At 38.8% G+C, this 21293-nt stretch overlaps 2 protein-coding genes across 5 annotated transcripts in view; one reads left to right on the plus strand and one right to left on the minus strand.

Moving 5' to 3' along the window:
* MTREX (Mtr4 exosome RNA helicase) overlaps positions 1–9480 on the minus strand; it is a 131603-nt gene extending 122123 nt beyond the window's left edge. For 2 of the 3 annotated variants that reach the window (XM_073236288.1, XM_017641047.3), the window contains exon 1: positions 9146–9480. In XM_073236288.1, coding sequence (XP_073092389.1) covers positions 9146–9279 — 134 coding nt within the window. In that variant the 5' untranslated portion in view covers positions 9280–9480. The remainder of the gene's footprint in view (positions 1–9145) is intronic. The other variant, XM_037022312.2, reaches the window with a different exon arrangement.
* Positions 9481–9555: 75 nt separating this feature from the next.
* The window catches only part of DHX29 (DExH-box helicase 29), a 55306-nt gene continuing 43568 nt past the window's right edge, over positions 9556–21293 (plus strand). For both annotated transcript variants that reach the window (XR_005062375.2, XM_037022311.2), the window contains exons 1-5: positions 9556–9876; positions 16865–16938; positions 18119–18232; positions 19120–19249; positions 19980–20125. Coding sequence is in view for 1 of the 2 variants with exons in the window: in XM_037022311.2 (XP_036878206.2) it covers positions 9693–9876; positions 16865–16938; positions 18119–18232; positions 19120–19249; positions 19980–20125 (648 nt within the window). In the remaining variant the exon portion in view is untranslated. The remainder of the gene's footprint in view (positions 9877–16864; positions 16939–18118; positions 18233–19119; positions 19250–19979; positions 20126–21293) is intronic.

Consider the following 21293-nt stretch of genomic DNA (forward strand, 5'->3'; position numbering starts at 1 on the left):
TTGAACAGACCAACCAATCTATTGGATTCTGGTATACTAGATCAGGACGAGATCCCATTCCTGCCACTGTCCTATCACAGGACCACTCTCTTGCATGTATCCTACCTCATAGACAAGATTTACCTATGCTGGTGTATAAGGTTATTTTCTTCTACAATCCTTGTAGCCTGGATGCGCCCCTTGGCTGCAGCTGCCGTGTGGTGATTGCTCTGAACTCCCTACCTGTTCAGCTACTGACTGCCTGTGGAAGTGGGAGAGCTATGGACTTAATCTACATAGGACTTTGAACCTAGCTGAATGCTCCAGTTTGAGGATTATCATGATTTTATGTCATTAGCCTAGTTACAGAACTCCAGTGTTCTCACACTGGGGAATGAGTAGATTGTGAGGTGAGACCTCTGGAGGGGTGGCCTGTAGGTAAAACTGAAGTATTTCTAGAATCTCTTGCCTGGCTTTAGGGTATCTCCATAACAATGGGTATTTCCAGGGGGTGGAGAGGACTAGTCCGTCTCCATATCAATAGGTAATTACAAGGGCAAGAGAGGGCTTGTCTGGTCGGGAGAGGCTGGATGGGGGCTCTCATGCAGCCTATTTGCAAGAGACACAGGGGAGCAGAAGTGGACGACTGCTTTTAAGAAATAAACTTTATTTCTCCCTTTGACTGATTTTGGTTTCAAAGGTATCTGCCTGGGATTCTCCCCCTGAAGTTATAGTAAGAATGCTTAATTATGTACTATCATCAGGTAAGATTTTCAGCAAAGAAGGATATAATTAGAAAAATCAAAGTAGCTTAAAAAAAAACCCTGTAATACTAATTGCACTGGAAATGTCAATATGAACTCTGTATTTTCTAAAAACAAGGTTCCCCTGTTCTTTCAAACCATGAAGGCCTAAAAGCAATCAATCTAGTGGGACTCTAGGGGGATGTGGGAAACCAGTAGCAATGTGCACCCTACGAACCAAATAACATTTCCCATTACAACTAGAGACCCCTTAGACCCCTTAGAGATAATCGCTGATACCATATCAAGAGTGAAAACATATACAAGTCAAGAAAATCTTTTGTTAAAAAGCTCAGAAGCTAACAGGATCTTGACAAAAGAAGACAAGAGCCAACTTGAAGAGTTCTCACTGGTAGGAGTATCAGTCAAATGTCCATCAACAGATGAAAATATAAAAGTGGTTTATCCATAAAAAATACTACTCAGAAATCAGTAAAAAAGAACAAACTGTTGATACATGCCACAACGTCAATGTATCTCAAAAGCATAATGCTAAGTAAAAGAAGCTAGGCAAAAAAGGAATACATACTATATATAGTATTCCATTTAAACAAAATCGTAGAAAAGGTAAGCTGTTTTTACAGTGCCAAAAGGATTGGTGGTTGCCTAGAGGCAGGGTTGGAGAGAGGATCCATTACAAAGGGGCATCCAGAACTTTTGGGGTGATGGAAACGTTTGTTATCTTGATTGTGGTGATGGTTTGTTTAGTAAACTTCATAACCCAATAAAGTTTTTTAAAAAAGGAACAATGAGTGCAAAGGAGCAAACCACATCAAATATATAAAAATCTATTTATTCATTAAGAAACTAACAATCATACACCCCTGTTGGTCACTGGAAATTCCTTAGGGCACAACTCATTTCTCTTAAGGCTGACAAAGGAACAAGCATTTTTCCTGCCTTTTCTCTATGAACTGATTTCAAGGTTAGCAGCTGTTGAGGAAATGTTCAATTTAAATAGATGGATTCCAGGAAATAAATGCAGAGAAAAATGATAAAATAGAAAAGAAATTACCATTTTGCAACTACTACTAAAATGAAGCTCTAAGCAATCAACATAGGAAAAAGGCTGATCTATTTTAACCTACTGATTCATCTTAGGAGTGTGGAACACGATCACATGTGTCTTATGATATAATGTGGTAAAGACACAGAAACACTATGAAGTATTCTCATTTAAACAACTGAATCTGAATCTAACCAAATCTCTACGTTAGTGCTGCCCTATATATATATATATATATATATATATATATATATATATATACACACATGTACACATAATGCAAGTTACATATGTAATTGTAAATTCCTAGTAACCCTATTAAGAGTTAAAAAGAAACCAATTTTAATATATTCCATTTAACCCAAATACATAAAAATATTGTATTATCACTTCAGTACATAATCGAAATAAAAATCTGATAGTTTTACTTTTTCAAATATTAAATCTTCAACACCTGGTGCATATTTTATACTCAGACCACTTCTCAATTCTCACTAGCCACATTTTAAGGGCATATTTAAGCAACAGCTACAGGTAGGTATTGACTGTTTTATTAGTCAGTGCACTTCTAGATCTAAGTTTACAGTAAATACTTGAGTAGAGAAGAGCTAGTTAAATGACAGCATAAGAAAGCAAATTCAGAATGTGGGAAACTACAAAGGACAAATGACATGGTTTCTCCTCTCATCCACCCCTCCAAAAGAAATCAATGGCATAAGGAAAAAAGAGGGAGACTCTGCAGAATAAAAGACTCAAGGGATTTAACAACCAAAACAGTGTTGTGGCTTTGTCTAGATTCAGATTCATCAACCAACTACCAAAAAACACCTCTGAGACAACTGAGGAAATCTCACTCTGGACTGAAGTCAACAATATTAAGGAATTATTGTACATTTCTTAAATGTATTAATGACAAGATAGTTGTATTGGAAAAAAAGTAATTGTCAATAAGAGATGACTACTGAAATATTCAGGGAGAAATACATTATGAGTAGCATTTGATTTACAAAAAAAGGTGGGAGGAGGAGGGATAAACTGACCATGATCTGATATTGCCAAATCTAAGTTACGGATACATGGAGCTCTTCATACCATTCTCTCTCTTAAATACATACATACACACATAACACAATTCTTGTAATGTAAAGCTTTACTGAAAAGCACCCTTGGTCTGGAGTATTACATGCATAAGAGAAGTTACTCTAAAGTTCCATTATTTTCCCATCCTGCTATAAACATCAGATAGAAATTATGCTATACATATTATGATATAAATAATTATGACAGCTGGAATCAGGCAAATTGGATTTTTTCCTAAAAATACCTACACTAGGCCTACTTGTAAGTGTTGGTACTAAACAAAGTCCCTTAAGTTAGTTATGGTCTATATTTCCTTTTATTATTTCCCTTCTCTAATGTTCACCTATTTCATAATGAAATTAAAATGTAACTTAAGAGATTAATGATACCAAACTAAAAAATATATATATATATAAAACTTAGGTTATTTTTGTATCCTACAAATTTTCACTTTGGAAGGTTGTGAAAACAGCTTACCCCCACTACACAACAAGCTGAATTAATTTTGCCATTATTTTGAAGCAAAGTATTTATATTTACTAAGGTGGAAAATCATGTATGTACTGTCTTTATAATGTAGTTGTCATTCAAACTACAGCATGAATTATTCCTGTCAGGAAACAACAACAAAAAAAAGGAAAGAGCAAGTTCTCCTTCCCTATTTTCCCTGAAAAGTTCCCCCAAACTCTATGAGAGGAAGACTATTTTTCTACTTTCTTTCATACTTATATCACATTTCACACTCCTGATTGTTCTGCTATCCCTGTAATCTCTGTATTAAGTATCACTCTACTTTCCTGCAGGGATATTGTAAGTCCGGAGAAAGGAAATCCCGGGGCAAAATACCTCTAAAAACTGAAATTAGTCAAAGGGAGAAATAAAGTTTAAAACCCGTTTATTGCTTACAAACTGCAGTCCAGGGCCATCTCTCTCCTCTGTCCCTGAAGAAGCAAGCAAGCTTGCAAGCAAGGAAACCAGCCCCTCCCTTTAAACTCTCAGGTTCAGACACGCCTTTGGTTGCCCAGGTAAGTACCCATTGATATAGAGATGAACTTCTCTCCACCCCTGAGGATATGCAAATGCACTAAAGCCAGTCGAGATACTCTGGAAATGGTTACAATTTTACCCACAGGCCACCCCTCCGGAAATCTCGCCTTACAATCTACTCATTCCTTCTTCCACAACGGTCCCTAGGCAAGAAAACTGGAGCATTGCGACCAGACTAATGACATAACAATAGCAACAGCAATAAAATTATGAAAATCCTCAAGCTGAAGGATTCAGCTAGGTTCAAAGTTTTATGCAGATTAAGTCCATAGCTCGTCCATTCGGTAGGCAGGCAGTAGCTGAGGGTTCAGAACTATCATCATGCGGCAGCTGCAGCCAGGGAGCACATTCAGGCCATAAGGACTGTAGGAGAAAATAAACTTAAGGGCAATAAGATTCATGTTTTAATGATACCAGCATAGGCAAATCTTGACCATCAGGTAGGATACATGCAAGAGAGTGGTCTTGTGATAAAAGAGAGTGTCTTGGCCTGGTCTAGTATACCAGACACTCACCCCTCTCCCTGGGGGAGTTACATATGGGTCGATCTATAGGGCTACAGGAGGTACATGCACTGGCCATAAAGACAAAAAACTTCCCCACAAGATGCTCTTACCTTCTGGACGTTTTGGGTACACTACCGTGACCTTTGGGCCATTCAGCTGTTACTCCAGGAATACACACAGGGCCAGCCTCCAGGCCTTTCCCCGAAGGTACCAGAAGGGCCAGCCATGGCTGGTCCATGTGTCGAAATGTCCAGGGCCAGGTCAACTCAACAGTGTCTCCAGGGCTTAATGCAGTAGGGGCTGGCAGCAGGATGTTGCTCTGCTGGCCATATCCTGGCTTCAACAGCTCTTCTTTGGTTTGGATGTACAATTGTATAGGAGAGGCAGCAAGGTGTATGAGCATATCCACAGGGCTCAAAACTCCTTTACATGGCTTCTCATTCAAACACTGCAGCACCATCCATAGGCAAACTGACCAACACCGTAGACTATTGGTGTGCAACTTCAGGTCAGATTTCAACAAACCGTTGTACCTATCATCCTGCCTCGGTAGGATTATGGTACATGAAATTTCCATTTTATTCCTAATTGCTGCACCCATTCTTGTAATGCATATTCAGTAAAGTGGAGTCCTTGATCACTCTCACTCACCTACAGCCAGCCATAGGTTGCAAAAGAGATGCTACAGGCCCTTCTTGGTGGTTTACTGATCTGCACGATGTGCAGAAAAAGCAACCAATAGTCCAGTGGCCGTGTCTACACAAGTCATGGCATACTGATATCCTTCTGATATGGGCAGAGGCCCAATATAGTCTATTTGCCACCTAACAAGGGGTATTGGACCCCTTACTATTGTCCCATGTTGCTATAGAACTCGGTTTTTTGGTTTAAGTCCCTCTTAGAGCACACAAAGTACTTCTTCCAGGCTCTGCTGACTTCTTCAATGGTCAATGGCAAGCCCCACTTATAGGCTACAGCCCACACTGTTTTTTGCCCCACGTGCAACAAACGCTGGTGCAGCCATTGGGCCACATTAGAGGCAGACTTTCCTTCTAGACAGTGTACCTGGGCCAATGTGTCTGCTTCATCATTCCCTGGGATCCCAAAGGCAAATGGCCAGTCACATGACATATGGTAACAGTCTTAGTCTAACCAGAGGCCCATAGGTCTTGCCACAACTCTTGCCCCCAAAGGGGCCGGTGACCAACCATCCAGTTGGCATAATACCATGTCTGTAGCTACAGGGTCAAGCCCCAAGAGACGGCCCAGCTGTCAGTGCAGACAACTATGAGGGAAGGCTCCTGGGTGATCACAAGCCATATTGCCCACAATTCAGCCCATTGACTGCTCCTCCCCTCTCCATCCTCCATCCATATTGTCTCAGTCTTAGGATGGAAAGCCATAGTAGCCCTCCACTTTGGGGGCTGCCCATAACTGGCGCCATCTGTGTATCAAGCATCTTCAGGTATAGGCGCTTTTCCGTCCTGATAAGGAGTCTCAGCTACCAAGGGCTGAAAAGCAAGTTCTTCCTGCTTTCCACTGGTATAGGTCACTGGCCCCAACAAGCGTTGGAGTTCTCCACTTAAGGGGCTAGTAGAGAGGGAGCTGCGCTGCTGTAAATATGCGCCCCATTTGGCCAGTGTAGGTGTCTGTGCCACGCCATTCTGTGGCCTTTGGGTCCGGTCTCGCACCCACCCCGCTATAGGATAGGTGGTTATTACCTCCCCCTAAGGAGCCTGCGGTTGTCTAGTTTTTATTTTCTTAATTACAGCTGGGTGGTCCTTTAAAACAGAAGATGGCACCTTCCGCAGTGGCCTGGGTAGCAGATCTGCCAATGGCCCTGCCTCCTCTTCTTCTCCCTCAGGCTTCTTCACCAATGGCTCTAACTCCACCATTTCCGGAGCTGAAGGCACTACTCTTTTCTCCCTCTCCCCCACAGCCTCCTGCAACGCGGCTTCTCCTGCTGTCTCCCCCCTTGCCCCTGCTAAGGGATCTTCTAGGAGTGTGACCTGCCTTTTTCAGTGACTAGACTGTCTCTCTTCTTTAACAGCATCCCATAGGTTATCATCTATTTCCTCCAAGTGATGATGAAGTGTATCTCTCTCCTAAGTCCCTCGATAATTCTCTCTTTCTCCTGTATAACATTTTCCACTATCTCGATGCAAAGAGACCCGACAATGCCAGCCACTACTGGGCCCCCTAAGGTCTCCAAGCAGTCTTCAACTCAGAGGGCTAATTCTGCAGCTGCCGGTGTTTCCACCCTTCCCCAGTTTTGGGGAAGGCCCCATCCCTCTAAGAGGTACTCTACCCTAGACCAATTCCCCACTAGGGATTCCCAACTTGGAAGCCCCACAGCTAGGGGAATAGTAACAGGTGAAGCGGCACCCTCTGCTGCTGCATCCACTGGGGCCTCCCCACCAACCACATTAGCAGCCCTCCCAAAGGTCGCACCCATTATGACAGATTTCAGGTTCAGAGGCACCCTGCCGACTGCTGCTAGATTAAGTCCGAGGTGAGGAAATCCAGGGGCAAAATACCTCTAAAAACCGAAATCGAAGGGAGAAATAAAGTTTAAAACCCGTTTACTGCTTACAAACTGCAGTCCAGGGCCATCTCTTTCCTGTTCCTGAAGAAGCAAGCAAGCTTGCAAGCCAGGCAGTCCCTCCGTTTAAACTCTCAGGTTCAAACACGCCCTCGGTTGCCCAGGTAATTACCCACTGATATGGAGATGAACTTCATTCCATCCCTGAGGATTTGCAAATGCACTTAAGCCAGGTGAGATATTCTGGAAATGTTACAATTTTACCCACAGATGTCTACCTCAAGCAGTACCAATTCAAGTAAACACCCAAATATATCCTTCCAGTTCTGGTGCTTTTTCAAACCCTGAGTAAAACTGCCCAATGAACATTTTTATAAGGATATACTACCATCACCTAACTTTTTCTCAAGCCAAATTAATTTTATTTTCGAATCAGTCTCCTCAGAATTTTCCTACTTTTCTTCTTCCTGACATTCACAATGTCACTTTTGACTCTCTGCTCATTCTTTTTCTTAAAATAGGCCTGTCAATTTTCTCCTAGGCAACATTTTGTATTTTTTCTTTCCTTCTGCCATCTCCTGAGTTGAGGTTCTTTTAATATCACAACTAAATAACTGAAATAATTTCCTAATTTACTTTCTTACTATCAGTATCTTTTCTCTTTCAATATACTCTGACAAGCACTACCAAATTAATTTTCTGAAACTATCATTCTAATTATCTAAACACCAGCTTAAGAAAAAAGCAAACTGTTCACCAGCTTTAAAAATGAAAAACTCGTCTGCTTAATAAGGCCCTTCATAACCTAAAATCAATTTACAGTCTCAGCCTTATTGCTTGTAGTCTAAACAAACACTCTCTCTAGCCCAATTTGTACTACTAAAAACAAAAAATCTCCAGCACGAATAAGCAATCATTTCCACTACCTAGCATATCCTCTTGCTTGTGTAGATTTCTTCCTTGAACTTGTATAGCACTTAGCTGTATTCAACCTATTTTACCACCTACTAACTCGGTAAAATATGTACCTCTTCCACTTCTTTACCCAGACTAACAATTCCTTGAGAGAAAACCACGTTTAATTTAATTTAATTCACTGCCCCCACGGTCAAAAGTACCTTTTGTTTACAGCAGCTGACTCACAGAATCCAAGAATGGACTAACAGTTACCAAAGGGAAAGGGATTGGGGACGATGGGTGGGAAGGGAGGGATAAGGGGGAAAACGGGGCACTACGATTAGCACACATAATGTAGCAGGGGGTGGGTGGGACACCGGAAAGGCAGTATATACAGATAAGACAAGTAATCATTCTAAAGCATCTTACTACACTGATGGACAGTGACTGTAATGGGGTATGTGGCGGGGGGACTTGATAATAAGGGGAGTCTAGTAACCATAATGTTGTTCAAGTAATTGTACATTAACGATATCAAAAAAAAGTACCTTTTGTTGATTAATAATGAATCATCTTTACCTAATTCAAATATTAGCTTTCCTTTGTTCTGTTACAAACAATTCTGTTCATTTCCTGGTTATCAGATGCATCAGTCTACATACGTATATTTTTAGAGACCAGTAATTTTTAAATAGTTTCTTAATAACGATAGCAAGCTTTTGAGAATTTATCATGTGCTAAGCACTATTAGGCACTGTACAGACATAAACTCATTTAATTCTCACAATAACCCTAGTGGGTAGACATTACTACCCCTTTTATGGGCAAGAAAACCGCAGTTCGGAGATTAGATTTCTTTCCCTTTTGTTGGTATTTGCCTTTTCCCAAGTCAATCCAAGTCATTTTTTCTAAGCTTTTAACCCTTTATTCAACTGATCATTTGTTTCGATTATTAAAAGACCATGTGCCAACGTACTGTGGTTGTGCTGCGGATACGGAAGCTAAGAGATCCTGTACCCGCCTCACGACCCCAAGGAGGGGACGGGTCGAAGTCAGCAGCCTAGGCGTGGGAGCCCACACTGCCTGCGGGGCCCGCGGACCGCCAAGACTCCGCTTACCCTAGACCAACATTCTTCCTCCCTCTTTAACATTTTTCTCAAACCCTTTCGCTTCCGGATGCCACTCAGTGTACACCCCACTATCTCGTGCTTTCCAAAAGAGGGTCGTATATTTTCTTTCCACAGCAGTGAAGAGAAAAAAAATACATCTTGGACATCTTCCTTACCCGGCCTTTTCCGCTGACCCCGGCGGCCCCTTCCATTTCCCCTTCTCCTTTTCCTTGTCTTTTTTGGTTCCGGACGCAGTGGTGGAGTCGTCCTCGAACACGCTGAAGAGTTCATCCCCAAATGCGTCCGCCATCTTTCGGAGTCGGAAGACCGAATCTCCCTCCTACCCACGATGCTCCGCGACAGCACCAACAGGGACGCCAAGTGATGCCTCAATGGCGGCCCGTGGGAGACAAAAGTAGTCGAGACACTCAACCGCCAAGAACTCGTCCCTAACTCCTTTTTCTCTACCGACTTTTCCTACCACTAATGAGTAGGCGGCTCTTACTCCACAAGGGTGCCCCGCACGTAGCGGGCACCTGAGGCGAGGAGGCGGGACCTTGGAGAATCCGACCAATTGCGAGACAGTGGTCGCCCAGGCCCGAGAAGCCCGGATGGAGGACGCAGGGTGGCGACGCGGAACCCGGGAATGTAAGGAGTTCCTGAAGGCCTTGCTGCGGAAATCCAGCACTGAGGCCGGGAGGAATATTCTGCCGTAGCAGCAACATGGGCGGTAAGAACAAGAAACATAAGGCGCCCGGGGCCGCGGCGGTCCGGGCCGCCGTGTCTGCTTCCAGAGCCAAATCCGCCGAGGCTGGAGTTGCCGGGGAGGCCCAAAACCAGAAGCCTGTGGCCAGGCCGTCCCTCGCCGCCGCCGCCGCCAGCACCAGGGAGTCCAGAGTCAAGCAAGGTACGAGTGGTCGCCGGGCCGCGTGCTTTCTTCTCCTGCTTGTCTCGAGGGAGAAAGCCACCGGACCTGGGCAGACCCTTGGTGTGAAAATTTGTCTCTCCCGCACCCGGAGCTGCAGCCGCCCTTCGTTTCAGGTCGGCTTAAGCTGTTTGGGCCTCCAAAGTTCTGACAGTAGCCCTGTTGCAGCTTGATGCCTTCCACCAAACCCCTCCTTTTTCTCTTTCCGAGAACAAAAATATCGCTTTAGCTCCCGTTTTAGCGGGTATCAGTCCTAAGCCGTCATCTAAACTTGCTGGGCTGATAGAGCAGTGTGTGGAGTTCCTAACCTCCTGGTGCCAGAACATTTTTCTGCCTGCTCTTCACATCATTTTTAGCCACGATGTCATGTTTCCATGTGTTATGGAGAAATCAGTTCTTAGGAAGAATTTCAGTACCTGCACACCGAGTATGGGTATAACCGGTTGTAATATTTTCTGCGACTTTTACCGTAGCCATATGTTTTTGCTTAATGTACAGTTTGGTTTGATTACTTGGAGATTGCCTATTCTGAGTGCAGATAAGCAAACCACTGTTACAGCTGACTTCAAAAGACGAACAGTTACACCCTGTTTTGTTCTGCTTAGCATATATGCTTCTAGTTGTTATTTAAATGTTCATCCAACAAAGATTTGTTGAACACTTACTGTGTATCTGTTACGATGTTAGGGGTGGGATGAGCAAAATAGACATATCACTCATGGAGTTTGCCAGGCTAATGGCGGACACAGGCATTAAATCACAAAACATTGCTTTATAAATATTAATTGCCTCACCGAAAAGCTAGGGAAAAGAATTTAACAGGGCCATCTAATTTTTCCTAGGGAGGAAGAGGTGTCATATATGGTCTCTTTGAGAAAGTGACAGTTAAGCAGAGATAAAAAGGATGAATAGGCGTTAACCAGTAAAAGAATGGGGATAAAGAATAGCATTCCTGGCAGACGGAAGGAACACCATGTGCAAGATCTTGAGTCAGGAAAGATCTTGGGCCTTTGAGGTACTCAGAGAATGTAACCATTGCCTAGGGAGAAGAGAAGATGAAACTGAGGAAGTAGACAGGTAACCAAACCTTCACCTAGAAGGGTATAATAGTCCTTTGCCCTGCAATTTATTGTAACGTTTTAACTACAAAGTTACTAGGCCTCTAAGTACAATTACATTGCATTTCTCTTTGACCATCAGTGGCACTCTTACTCTGTAAAATCAGTCTTTTTCTGACTCTGCCTTTTCCTGATTTCCCTCTGAGATACTTTAAATTCCCTAATAGTCATTTGTTGTATTCTTCTGCATTCCATTACCCAACCCCAAAATGTGCCTATTACAAAGGTGTCAGTCTGTGTCGTTATGTTACCTTCTCTACAGCCTTTTCAGTAACTTCCACAAGCCTCTCAGTACAGTAAAAGATATTCATAATAAGTAATGCATCATAAAAAGCTTTGAATTTTGCTTATTATACTGTGTATTATGACCAGAAGTGTAAATACATTTTAAAATGTATTACAATTTAGGTTTCCATCAAATTGTTCAAAATGCACATCTACTTCTATTACTACATTTGTAATAAGTACCTTTCCTTTGTAGATAACTTGTCAGTCAAAACATGTCCAATTCTGGTCTCTATTCCAAGCTCAAGCCAGCCATTTATGCATTTACTTGGACTTTTGGTCCTATTTAATATAGCAAACATTTCAAATTTAACATGGCTAGTACTAAACTTCATTTCTCTTTCCCAAACTAGTTTCTCCTCTGACTTCCTTATTTCTATTCTTCCACATTCCCCTTTATCCAATGTCAGAGTTATTTTGAATGCCTTCCTTTCTGGCATCCAATCTTTTGCCAAGCCCTGTGCAGTATTCCTTTATTAATCTTCCATGTATACCCTTTTCAGTTTTCATTTGTACTGTTCACACCTCAGTCAAGGCTCTCATGAATTCCTGGAGTACTAAGAAGGTCTTCTGTGGATCTGTCTACCTGTGCTCCTTTTCCTCATCTAGTCGGTCCTACATACAAGCATCAGATTAATCTTTCAGGAACACTGCTTTGATCGTTGCACTTCGTTTCTTCCAAAGCATCCTTACTGACTTTGTAATAAAGTTCAAACCTTTCAGCCAGCATCTAAGACCCCTTTCTAGACTTTTCACTAATTACTATATTAAACACTAGCAAATCTGTTATATTTTTACTGCTCCAAATGCTGTTTCTGCCTCCTCACTGCCATTTTCTCTTAATGGAATGCCATGTATGCTTCACACTATCTACCCAAATCCCACAATGCCCACACCCACATTAGATGTAAACTACTTTTTGAATTCTTCTTGGATCCACAGCTCATGTATCATTGTTGGTTGAATCATTCCTTTTCATATTTAGATCTTGCCTATGGAATGTGAGGAGTCATATTTTTTTTATCTATGCTATAGAGTTTTATGAGGTAGGAACTATTTCATGGATCTGTATTAACATTCCTCAGCAGCTACTCTAATACTGTGCATATAATCGTTCAAATATTTCTTGGATATGTGATGAGAATTCAGAGGAATTATTAAGGCCGAGAAATTAAGAGAGAAAATGAGAGATTATCTACTATATTTATAGGCAATTTTTTGTGACTCTAAATTAATATATATATAGCAGTATCAATAAAATGTTGCTACACAGACTAACACATGATTTTTTGTTTTGTTCTTCTTTTTTCTGTTTGGGTATTTTTATATAATAATAGCCTACTGGAAAAGTACACACCAAAAAACATTTTCTCTGAACTCTTTATAATTCCTAATTATGTAAATGTAATTGTTCTACTCTGCTTCATCTCTATCTTTTCAAACAATTTGAGGGATTGTACATAGAATACTTTCTCAAGATTGTGCTTCATCTAGAGGTGGAAAATGACTGGTACCATGAAATGGCTCTTGGCACAATTATGGGTATTCTACCACTCTGTTTTTTTGTTTGTTTTGTTTTTCATTTCACTTGTCAAATACTTTTTGAAGAGCTACTATGTGCCAGGCAAAATTTTAAGGCACTAGGGATACCACATGGACAGAACAGGTTGAGAGCCCTGCTTTCAAGAGCTTACATTATTGGGGGATAGTGGAGATGTGGGGGAGCCATACAACCATAAGGCTTGTGTTTATGAAAATCCTTAAACCTAGTTGACTTAAAATCTTAAGAGAGGGAAAAGATGGGGACCGATGTCATGAGTAAACTCATAAAAGCCATCTTAAATACAGTCACCAAAATAAAACAGAAAAAGTGTTACGAAGGTCAGAAAGCAGTGACTTGGTAAAGAATAAATTGGATGGTGCGGTCTATTTTGGTTTAAAACAGATGGCTTCCTGTAGGAAACATTTACTCTAAGATGATTTGAAGCAACCAGCTGTTGGAATATCTGGAACAATATTTGAGGATAAGAGAACAAAGGCAAAGCCCTTGAGGTGGGAACAGGCTTTGCATGTTGTAAGAAGACAAGCCTGTTTGGGTGGAGTGAGGTTTGAGGGGAGTTGGTGTTGGTATCAAATGGGGGGAGACCTTACTAGTCACATTTTTAAAGGGTTAGTCAGGTGGTTCTGGCAGTATGAATTTACAGACGCTGCTCAGATTACATCAGTTCACCCTCATTTATTCTCTGGATTCCCTCTACTTCCTGTTCATAGCTTATTTGGATAGTTAGTTGCTTAATTACTCCACCAAAATACGAGCTTCATGAGGACAAGGTCTGGGTCTCATTTACCCTGGGGATGCCTTGGGTGGTTTGGATCCCGTTGCAGGTATATACTGTTGGACAGAAGAGAGCCAGAGTACCTCAGCACATCATCCCCGGCACTAACTGGCAGTGAATGTCTTCATTGTAATATGGGTCATTACAGTCACAGTATGATGTAAAATGCAATACAATATAAAAGAGTATGGGGCAACAAGGAATTGATGCTTTTTTTATTAGCTGAATCATCTTGAGGAAATCACTTAGTTTTTCTGTGCTTTAACTTTAATGTAGTAAATATTTTTGAGAGCCAGTTACATATGTTGTATTGTTCCATGAACTATCATTTACAAATTTGAAATCCATAATACTTTTTTTGCCTTGGACATACTGCATACTAGTATCCTTACTTCCATTCAGATTTCCAATAACCCCTTCCATCTGAAACAAAACCAAAATTTAACCAAAATTTTCCTCTAAGCAGGAAGGAAAGTAGCTGTCATAAATCATAATGCACTTGGCCAAAAAATGGGAACCACCTTTATTCCATGGCTTTCTGACTTAGAATTGTGTTTGAAAATAGGGTTACTAATATACAACTTTGCATATCTGTTTTCTTCTGGTGCCTTCACTTTTTCCCAAGTAACAAATCAAAATCGAGGTGAGGAGCTATTAGCCAGAAGAGGAGAACAAAGAATCACCAAATAGAAAATCAGAGCAATCTGAAGGAATTGGTTAAGCTCAGCCTTTTCAGTAACTTCCACAAGCCTCTCAGTACAGGAAGAGATACTCATAATAAGTAATGCATCATAAAAAGCTTTGAATTTTGCTTATCATACTGTGTATTATGACCAGAAGTGTAAATACATTTTAGAATGTATTACAATTTAGATTTCCATCAAATTGTTCAAAATGCATTTCAAACTTTGAAGTTTTCATTCATGCTGGTTTAAAATCTTACATGAAAATATTTTAGGAAGATTTGAAAATGAAAGGGACTTACTGATTTCCTTGGCTTAATTGGTGATATCTCTGTGATGAGATCTCATTATTGCTTCAGCCCTCAGAGTATTGATTACAATGAAAGCACATTCACTTTTGGAGACCCTAATGGACATCCAGTGAATGCATAGCAGTATTTGTATAAATTCCCCTCCTCATTTTCTGGGGACTCAGCTCTTTTATTTGCCTTCTGAAAGTTTGTAGTATAAGCTGATTTTAAGGAAGTAATATAGTTGGACATCTTAGGTGGAATGGTTGGAGGAGACAAATGAGAGCTTACTGCAGTGTTCAATTCACTAATTAAAAAAAATGTTATTGAAGGAATTTTTAGTCATCATCCTTGAATTGTTCCTCAGTATAGCCTTGATAATGGACTGCTTGTCCATCTTGTACCTTTCAAAAAGAGTTATAATTGGGGCCCTTCATTGGGTTTAGGGATCTTTAAAATTCTGATTGGTTTGCTAAGTTTGTGGATGAGTTTAACTATTACTCATAAGACTACTAGAAATGGTAAAGGACTGGTGACATACACTCTCATGTATGACCATTGACATGAGTTTATCAGGGAACTACAAATGTCCCTAGTTCAGACTGCCCAAATGTAAAGTCATTCTAAAAAACTTTTTTCTTTTAAAATGCCTAATTATATTAACTAGCATCTTAAAATGAACATCCTAATGTAAGTTAACAGAAACTAAAACCTTGATATTATATTTATCATAATAAGCAACTCAAATTTAATGTTTAAGTTTCTCTCAAAGTGGGAAAAATTCCTTGTTTTATGGTTATAAAAGCAAAATCACTACTAGGTTTTATAAGATTCTAGGATTCTTCTATACAAGAGTGGATTTCAAAATGTGCTCAGGGAATCCTGGGAAATTCTTAAATCCTTTCTGGCAGGGGCTTCTTTGAAATAACTCTTTTGATAATAATAATTCTAAAATGTTACTTTCCATATTCATAATCATTTTCTCCTGAGTGTACAGTGGAGCTTTCCAGTGGCTACTTGATGTGTGATATTACAGAAGATTGAGTACAGAAGACAGATACTAAGAGATTTACAAAAATGGAAAATAGGGGGTTTTTGTTTTGGAAAATGTAGTCATTTTTCATAAAAGTATGTTAATATCTAAGTGGGTTTATGACTTTTAATGAATTAATAAGTTTAATAAATTTTCCTTTTCAGCGTATAATATGGTAAATACCAATATTATAACCCACATAAACAAAAAAGAATTTGAGATATTTCATCAAGTTTTGAGAATAAGAAAATCATGAGACCAAAGATTTGAAAATGATATTTATTCCTTCCTGGTTACTCGCTGGTAAAGGACTAATAATACACAGCATTTCTGTTGACTGGAACCAACTTGGCAATAGTAGTGGGTTGAATGGTGTCCCCCCCAAAAAATTCATTTCTACCTCGAACCTCATAATGTGACCTTATTTGGAAATAAGATCTTTGCAGATGTAAGTAGGTATGGATCTTAAGAGGAAATATCCTGGATTAGGATGGGCCCTAAATCCAATGACTAGTGTCCAGAGAAAGGAGAGAGAGATTTAAACACAGAGAGACACAGGGAATAAGGCCATCTAGAGACCCATGTGAAGAAGGGGTCGGATAACCCAAGCAGTGCCTAGTGTGACCAAAAGCCAGAAGAGGTGAGAAAGGCTTACCTGAGGCCTTCAGAGGGAGCATGGTCCTGAAGACACTTTGATTTTGGACTTCCAGCCTTCAAAACTGTGAGAGTATTTCCATTAAATTCAGCCACCAAGTTTGTGGTAATTTGTTACAACAGCCCTGGGAAACTAATACAGCAACCTTGGACCCAATGGGAGAAGATAAGAGGAACTCCCACCTCATTTTTACCTTAGGAAGAGTGCTTTCTCTTCAGAATTACCCATCTTCTTTTCCAGGGATTTAATATCCCCTGAGAGGTCTTACTTCAGTTAAGTGCCAAGTAGAAAAGCATCTGATTTTAAAACTATGAAGATAAAGATAGATTTAATCCAAAAAATAGACAAGCATTTGTATTTTCTGAGAACTGGTCAGTCTAGAGAATGCTAATTGGCAAAATGTTTCCAAAAATTTAGAGGGTGTGTTGCTGACTTATAGATTGAGTTATTTGGTGAAGTGGGGCAAAAAGCTGAAATCAAATATTTAATATTTAGCAGTCTTAAGAGGAAAATTAAAATAGTGTAACAGGTATTAATCATTAAATTGTCTTTATTGTCTATTATATACAGGTCCAAAAATCTATAGTTTTAATTCTACAAATGATTCCAGTGGTCCTGCAAATGTGGATAAATCTATTTTGAAAGTGAGTACTAAGGTTTTCAGTCATTTCAAGAAATGTCCCCTTTAAAAAAAATTTAAAAATATATTCTTAATTATAAGAAAATGATGGTATATTAAAAATTTTTGTAAATAGTACACTAATTGCTAACTGGTACTAAATAGAAGTAAATTATATGCATATATTGAGAAATTAAGGAAGATCTGGATAAGCTCCAAACTTCTAAGCATAATGTACTCATCCTTTCAGATCTGACTTGCTATATCTTTCCAGCCCCCTCTCCATTACTCTTCTCTACTTAAAATTTTAGTTCACATCTCATTATTTCCCCAGATCTCATGATTTTATGACTTCAGGCTTTGCCCATGGGCTGTCTGCCTAGAATGCCCTACATCCTCTTCTTTTGTAATGTCTCTGACCTCTATGAAGTAAGTTATTCATAACTCACCAATTTCCCACGTACCTTTTTTCACATATCTTTTTAAATAATTGCCATATTGAGTTACAGTTTACCTTTATATATGTGTCCTCTGCTAGACAGAATTTTTAAAGTATATTTTTATGCATAGTTCATAGTAGGCATTCAGTAGATACAATAAAGGGAAGGTAATTTTATAGGTAGATACTTGTATATTCTTAGGTTAATATGGAAACAACAGAAAATAAATGACTAATAAGAAAAAATAGGAATCAAACTCTGGAAGCCAAAAGAATTTGCATAACATAATTATTACTATGTATATAGTTTTTACTTTTACCTGCTATGACCCCCTTTTAGTGTAGCATCAATTCTTTCAGGCTGTGTGTGTGGGCTGGTTTATATTAAGACATTTCTGGGCTCTATCCCCAGGGATTCTGATTCAGTATGTTTAAGATAGGGTTTAGGAGTCTGTCTTTGTGATAGAAGCCAGGGGTAGTCCAAGGGTAATGTTTTGAGATATATGGCTTCAAGAGACTTTTATAAGAGGATTTTTTTCTTGTCATATGTTGTTGCTTTTTACATATCCCATTTTTCTTAAATATATGGTAGGAATGTGATCCAGTGAATTGTAGTCCAAAATATGACAATTAACTGTATCTGATTTTAGCTGAAATTCTGGGTTTAGTTATATAGAAAGCTGTGTGATTTGTTTTAACTATTTAATTATTAAATGCTATTTAATAATTCAGCTTTTAACTGATATGACCTTTTGGGCCTCAACAGGTGGTAATTAATAACAAACTAGAGCAAAGAATTATTGGCATGATCAATGAGCATAAAAAGCAAAATAATGACAAGGGAGTGATTTCTGGAAGACTTACTGCCAAAAAATTACAGGTATTTTTGAAGTTCTTTATTTTTAGTGGAACAATTTTCAGAAAACTGCACATGTGAGATAAAATGATTTTTTTCACCTGCCATTGAGGTTTCACATAGATTATTTCCATCTGCAAGAGTTGGGTAGAAATTGTGCCAGATCCAAGTATGCACATTAAAATGATATAAGAAAACTAAATTACATTCCTAAAATCATGTTAGATTTCTATAGTGGAACTTTACTTACATTTTCTCTGACACAGTTCTCCCAGAGGGTATTTCACCCCATTTTCAACTGAAGGAATTGACGCTTGGAAAGATTACATATGTCAGCCTGAGGTTTTTAATTAGTAAGTAGCGGAATAAGCATACTCTTGATTTGAACCGAATTCTGTCCAGCTCTATAGATCATGTTTTAGGAAGTATATTATAAAATACTTTATGTATGAACAGAAACGAACATGTTCACTGACACACTGCTTAAAATAAAAAAACATCCTAAGTGGTCACTAGTAGGAAAATTTATAATTACATGTCTATCCAATGAAATATTATGTAACTTAGTTTCTAATAACCTGGGAAGATGCTTATATAATAATGTTAAGTGAAATATATTTTTACAAAATGAAAGAAAACATACTACAATTCAGACAGTATCTCTGGATAGTGAGAATATGAGCAGTTTCTCCTGGTGTTTTTTAAATTTATCTGTAGTTCTCAAATTCTCAGTGAATACACTTTTATCTGAAAAAAACTTAACACATAACACTTAGCTAGAAAAAAATGAAGATACTTTTGAAAGTGTAATTTGTGTCAGGATTTCTGGTTTAATAAAATGAATGGGAGAAAAAAATTAGTAATAACAGGAGAAAATAGACAAAATGACTTTTTACATTTCCATTTTATAGGATTTATACATGGCTTTACAAGCATTTTCATTTAAGACTAAGGACATTGAAGATGCCATGACTAACACACTCTTGCATGGAGGTGATCTTCATTCTGCCTTGGATTGGCTCTGTTTAAACCTTTCAGATGGTAAGCAGTATTGTCATAAAATTCTTTCAGTTTCTAAAACCTTTTGAAATAATTTCAATATTTGTGATACTTGTATCAGCTTTTGACATGTACTTAAAATTTTTTCACTGATAATTATTTTTAGAATGTTCTTACTGTTTTCTACTCTTTTCAGCATATTCTCTAGAGGTTGTAGTCTATGCAAGCAGAAATTATTTTTGTGTGTATTATTTTCAGTTGTTAACAGTCATTTAACAGTGCATTTAATACAACAAATTCTCAAAGTTTGTCTGTAATCTATTAGACTGTGTCTCTTGGGTTTGGCTTAGAAATTTGGGCCATCTGGCTTTGTATAAATAATACTTGATTAAGCAGAAGGTCAAGGTTATAATCTTTGGTAAGACTCTCGTGCAAATTGCTTGTGTGACTGAATAAGGATACTACCATATGCTATGACAGGCAACCAAAGAGTGGTAAGGTGTTTGAGATCTAATGAAAATTTAAGAACCTAACACATTGAGGGTGAAATAACTAGCCAAATAACAGTGGACTAGCTATCATCTGATAAGTGTTCCCACTCCTAGTTGGATAATAAAACTAGGTTCAGCATAGGATTTCTGTGCTTAGGAGATAAGGGGTGGAAGAAAATTAGGTGCTTTTTGTGTAGTCAGGGTTTATGTATATGTTTAATAGATATTTATGTGTTTTATATATTATATGCATGTTTATTTTCCTCCCAATTTCTTTCAAGATGCACTTCCTGAAGGGTTCAGTCAGGAATTTGAAGAGCAACTACCTAAAAGTAGGCCAAAATTCCACTCTCCTCAAATAGAAGCTGTTATTTCAACTCCATTGCAGCCTAAAACCAAAAAGAAGGAAGAATATACTAGGATTAAGGTAATTGAAGAATTACACATTTAAAGTTGTGTAAAATCAGAATGAAGCACATCTAACAGTTCATAAGAGTGCAGTAACATAACTTATTGAAAATTAAATGGTTTGCCAAACTTTACTATCACTGTCTGTTTCTGTTATCTATTGATGCATAACAAACCAGCCAAAAATTTAGGGGCTTAACCCAGCAATTTATTATTTATTATGATTCTGCAATCTGGGTTTGGCTCGCTGGGCAATTCCTCTCTTTCCAAGGAATCTCCTTATACTGGAACATCCATTCTCACATGACTAGTATGTCAGCTCAGGACTAGCCAGGCACCCACAAGACTATCTTAGGTTTCCTCACATATGGTGGTTTTGGGGTTGTCGGACTTCTTATATGGCATCTGGCTTCCAAAGTAGTATTTCAAGCTGATGAAAGTCCCAATGTAAAAATTCTTGTCAAGCCCTTGCTTACTATCACTATTCTAGCGTCCCATTTGTTGAAATAATTTATGTGGCCAGTTCTCCAAAATTGTGTGGAAGGGGATTACAGAAAAATGTGAATTCTGGAAAGTATACTTCATTAGGGCATTACACTTAAATAATCTGCATATTATAAAATGTCTATGAACCTAGAGAACATTATGCTAAATGAAGTAAGCCCGTCATAGAAAGACAACTAGTACATGATTTCACTAATATGAGGTATGTAAAATAGTCAAATTCGTAGAAGCAAAGCATAGAATGGTGGCTACCAGGGGTTTAAGGATGGGGGAAATGGGGAAATATTGCTTAATGGTTATAAAAGTTTCGGTTATGCAACATAAATTCTGGAGATTGCTGTGCAACATAGTGCCTATAGGGAACAACAAATACAGTTCTGTGCATTTTAAAATTTGTTAGAAGGATGCATTTCATGTGCTTTTACCACCTTCCATCCCTCCCCCAACCAATACGCACACACAGAAGAACATAAGGATATTTGGGGAGGTGATAGATATGTTTAGTATCTTGATTGTAGTGATGGTATCATGGGTGTACACATATGTCCAAACTTGTCAAAATGATAACATTATATATACATTATCATAAATTAATTGACATTGTTAATGTATATGTTAAGTATGGGCAGTTTTTATTACAGTATGTTTTTATTTATATGTGTTTTTATTGCAGTAAAGTTGAT

The sequence above is a fragment of the Manis javanica genome, chromosome 1, assembly GCF_040802235.1.
Source record: "Manis javanica isolate MJ-LG chromosome 1, MJ_LKY, whole genome shotgun sequence".
NCBI classification, from domain to species: domain Eukaryota; kingdom Metazoa; phylum Chordata; class Mammalia; order Pholidota; family Manidae; genus Manis; species Manis javanica.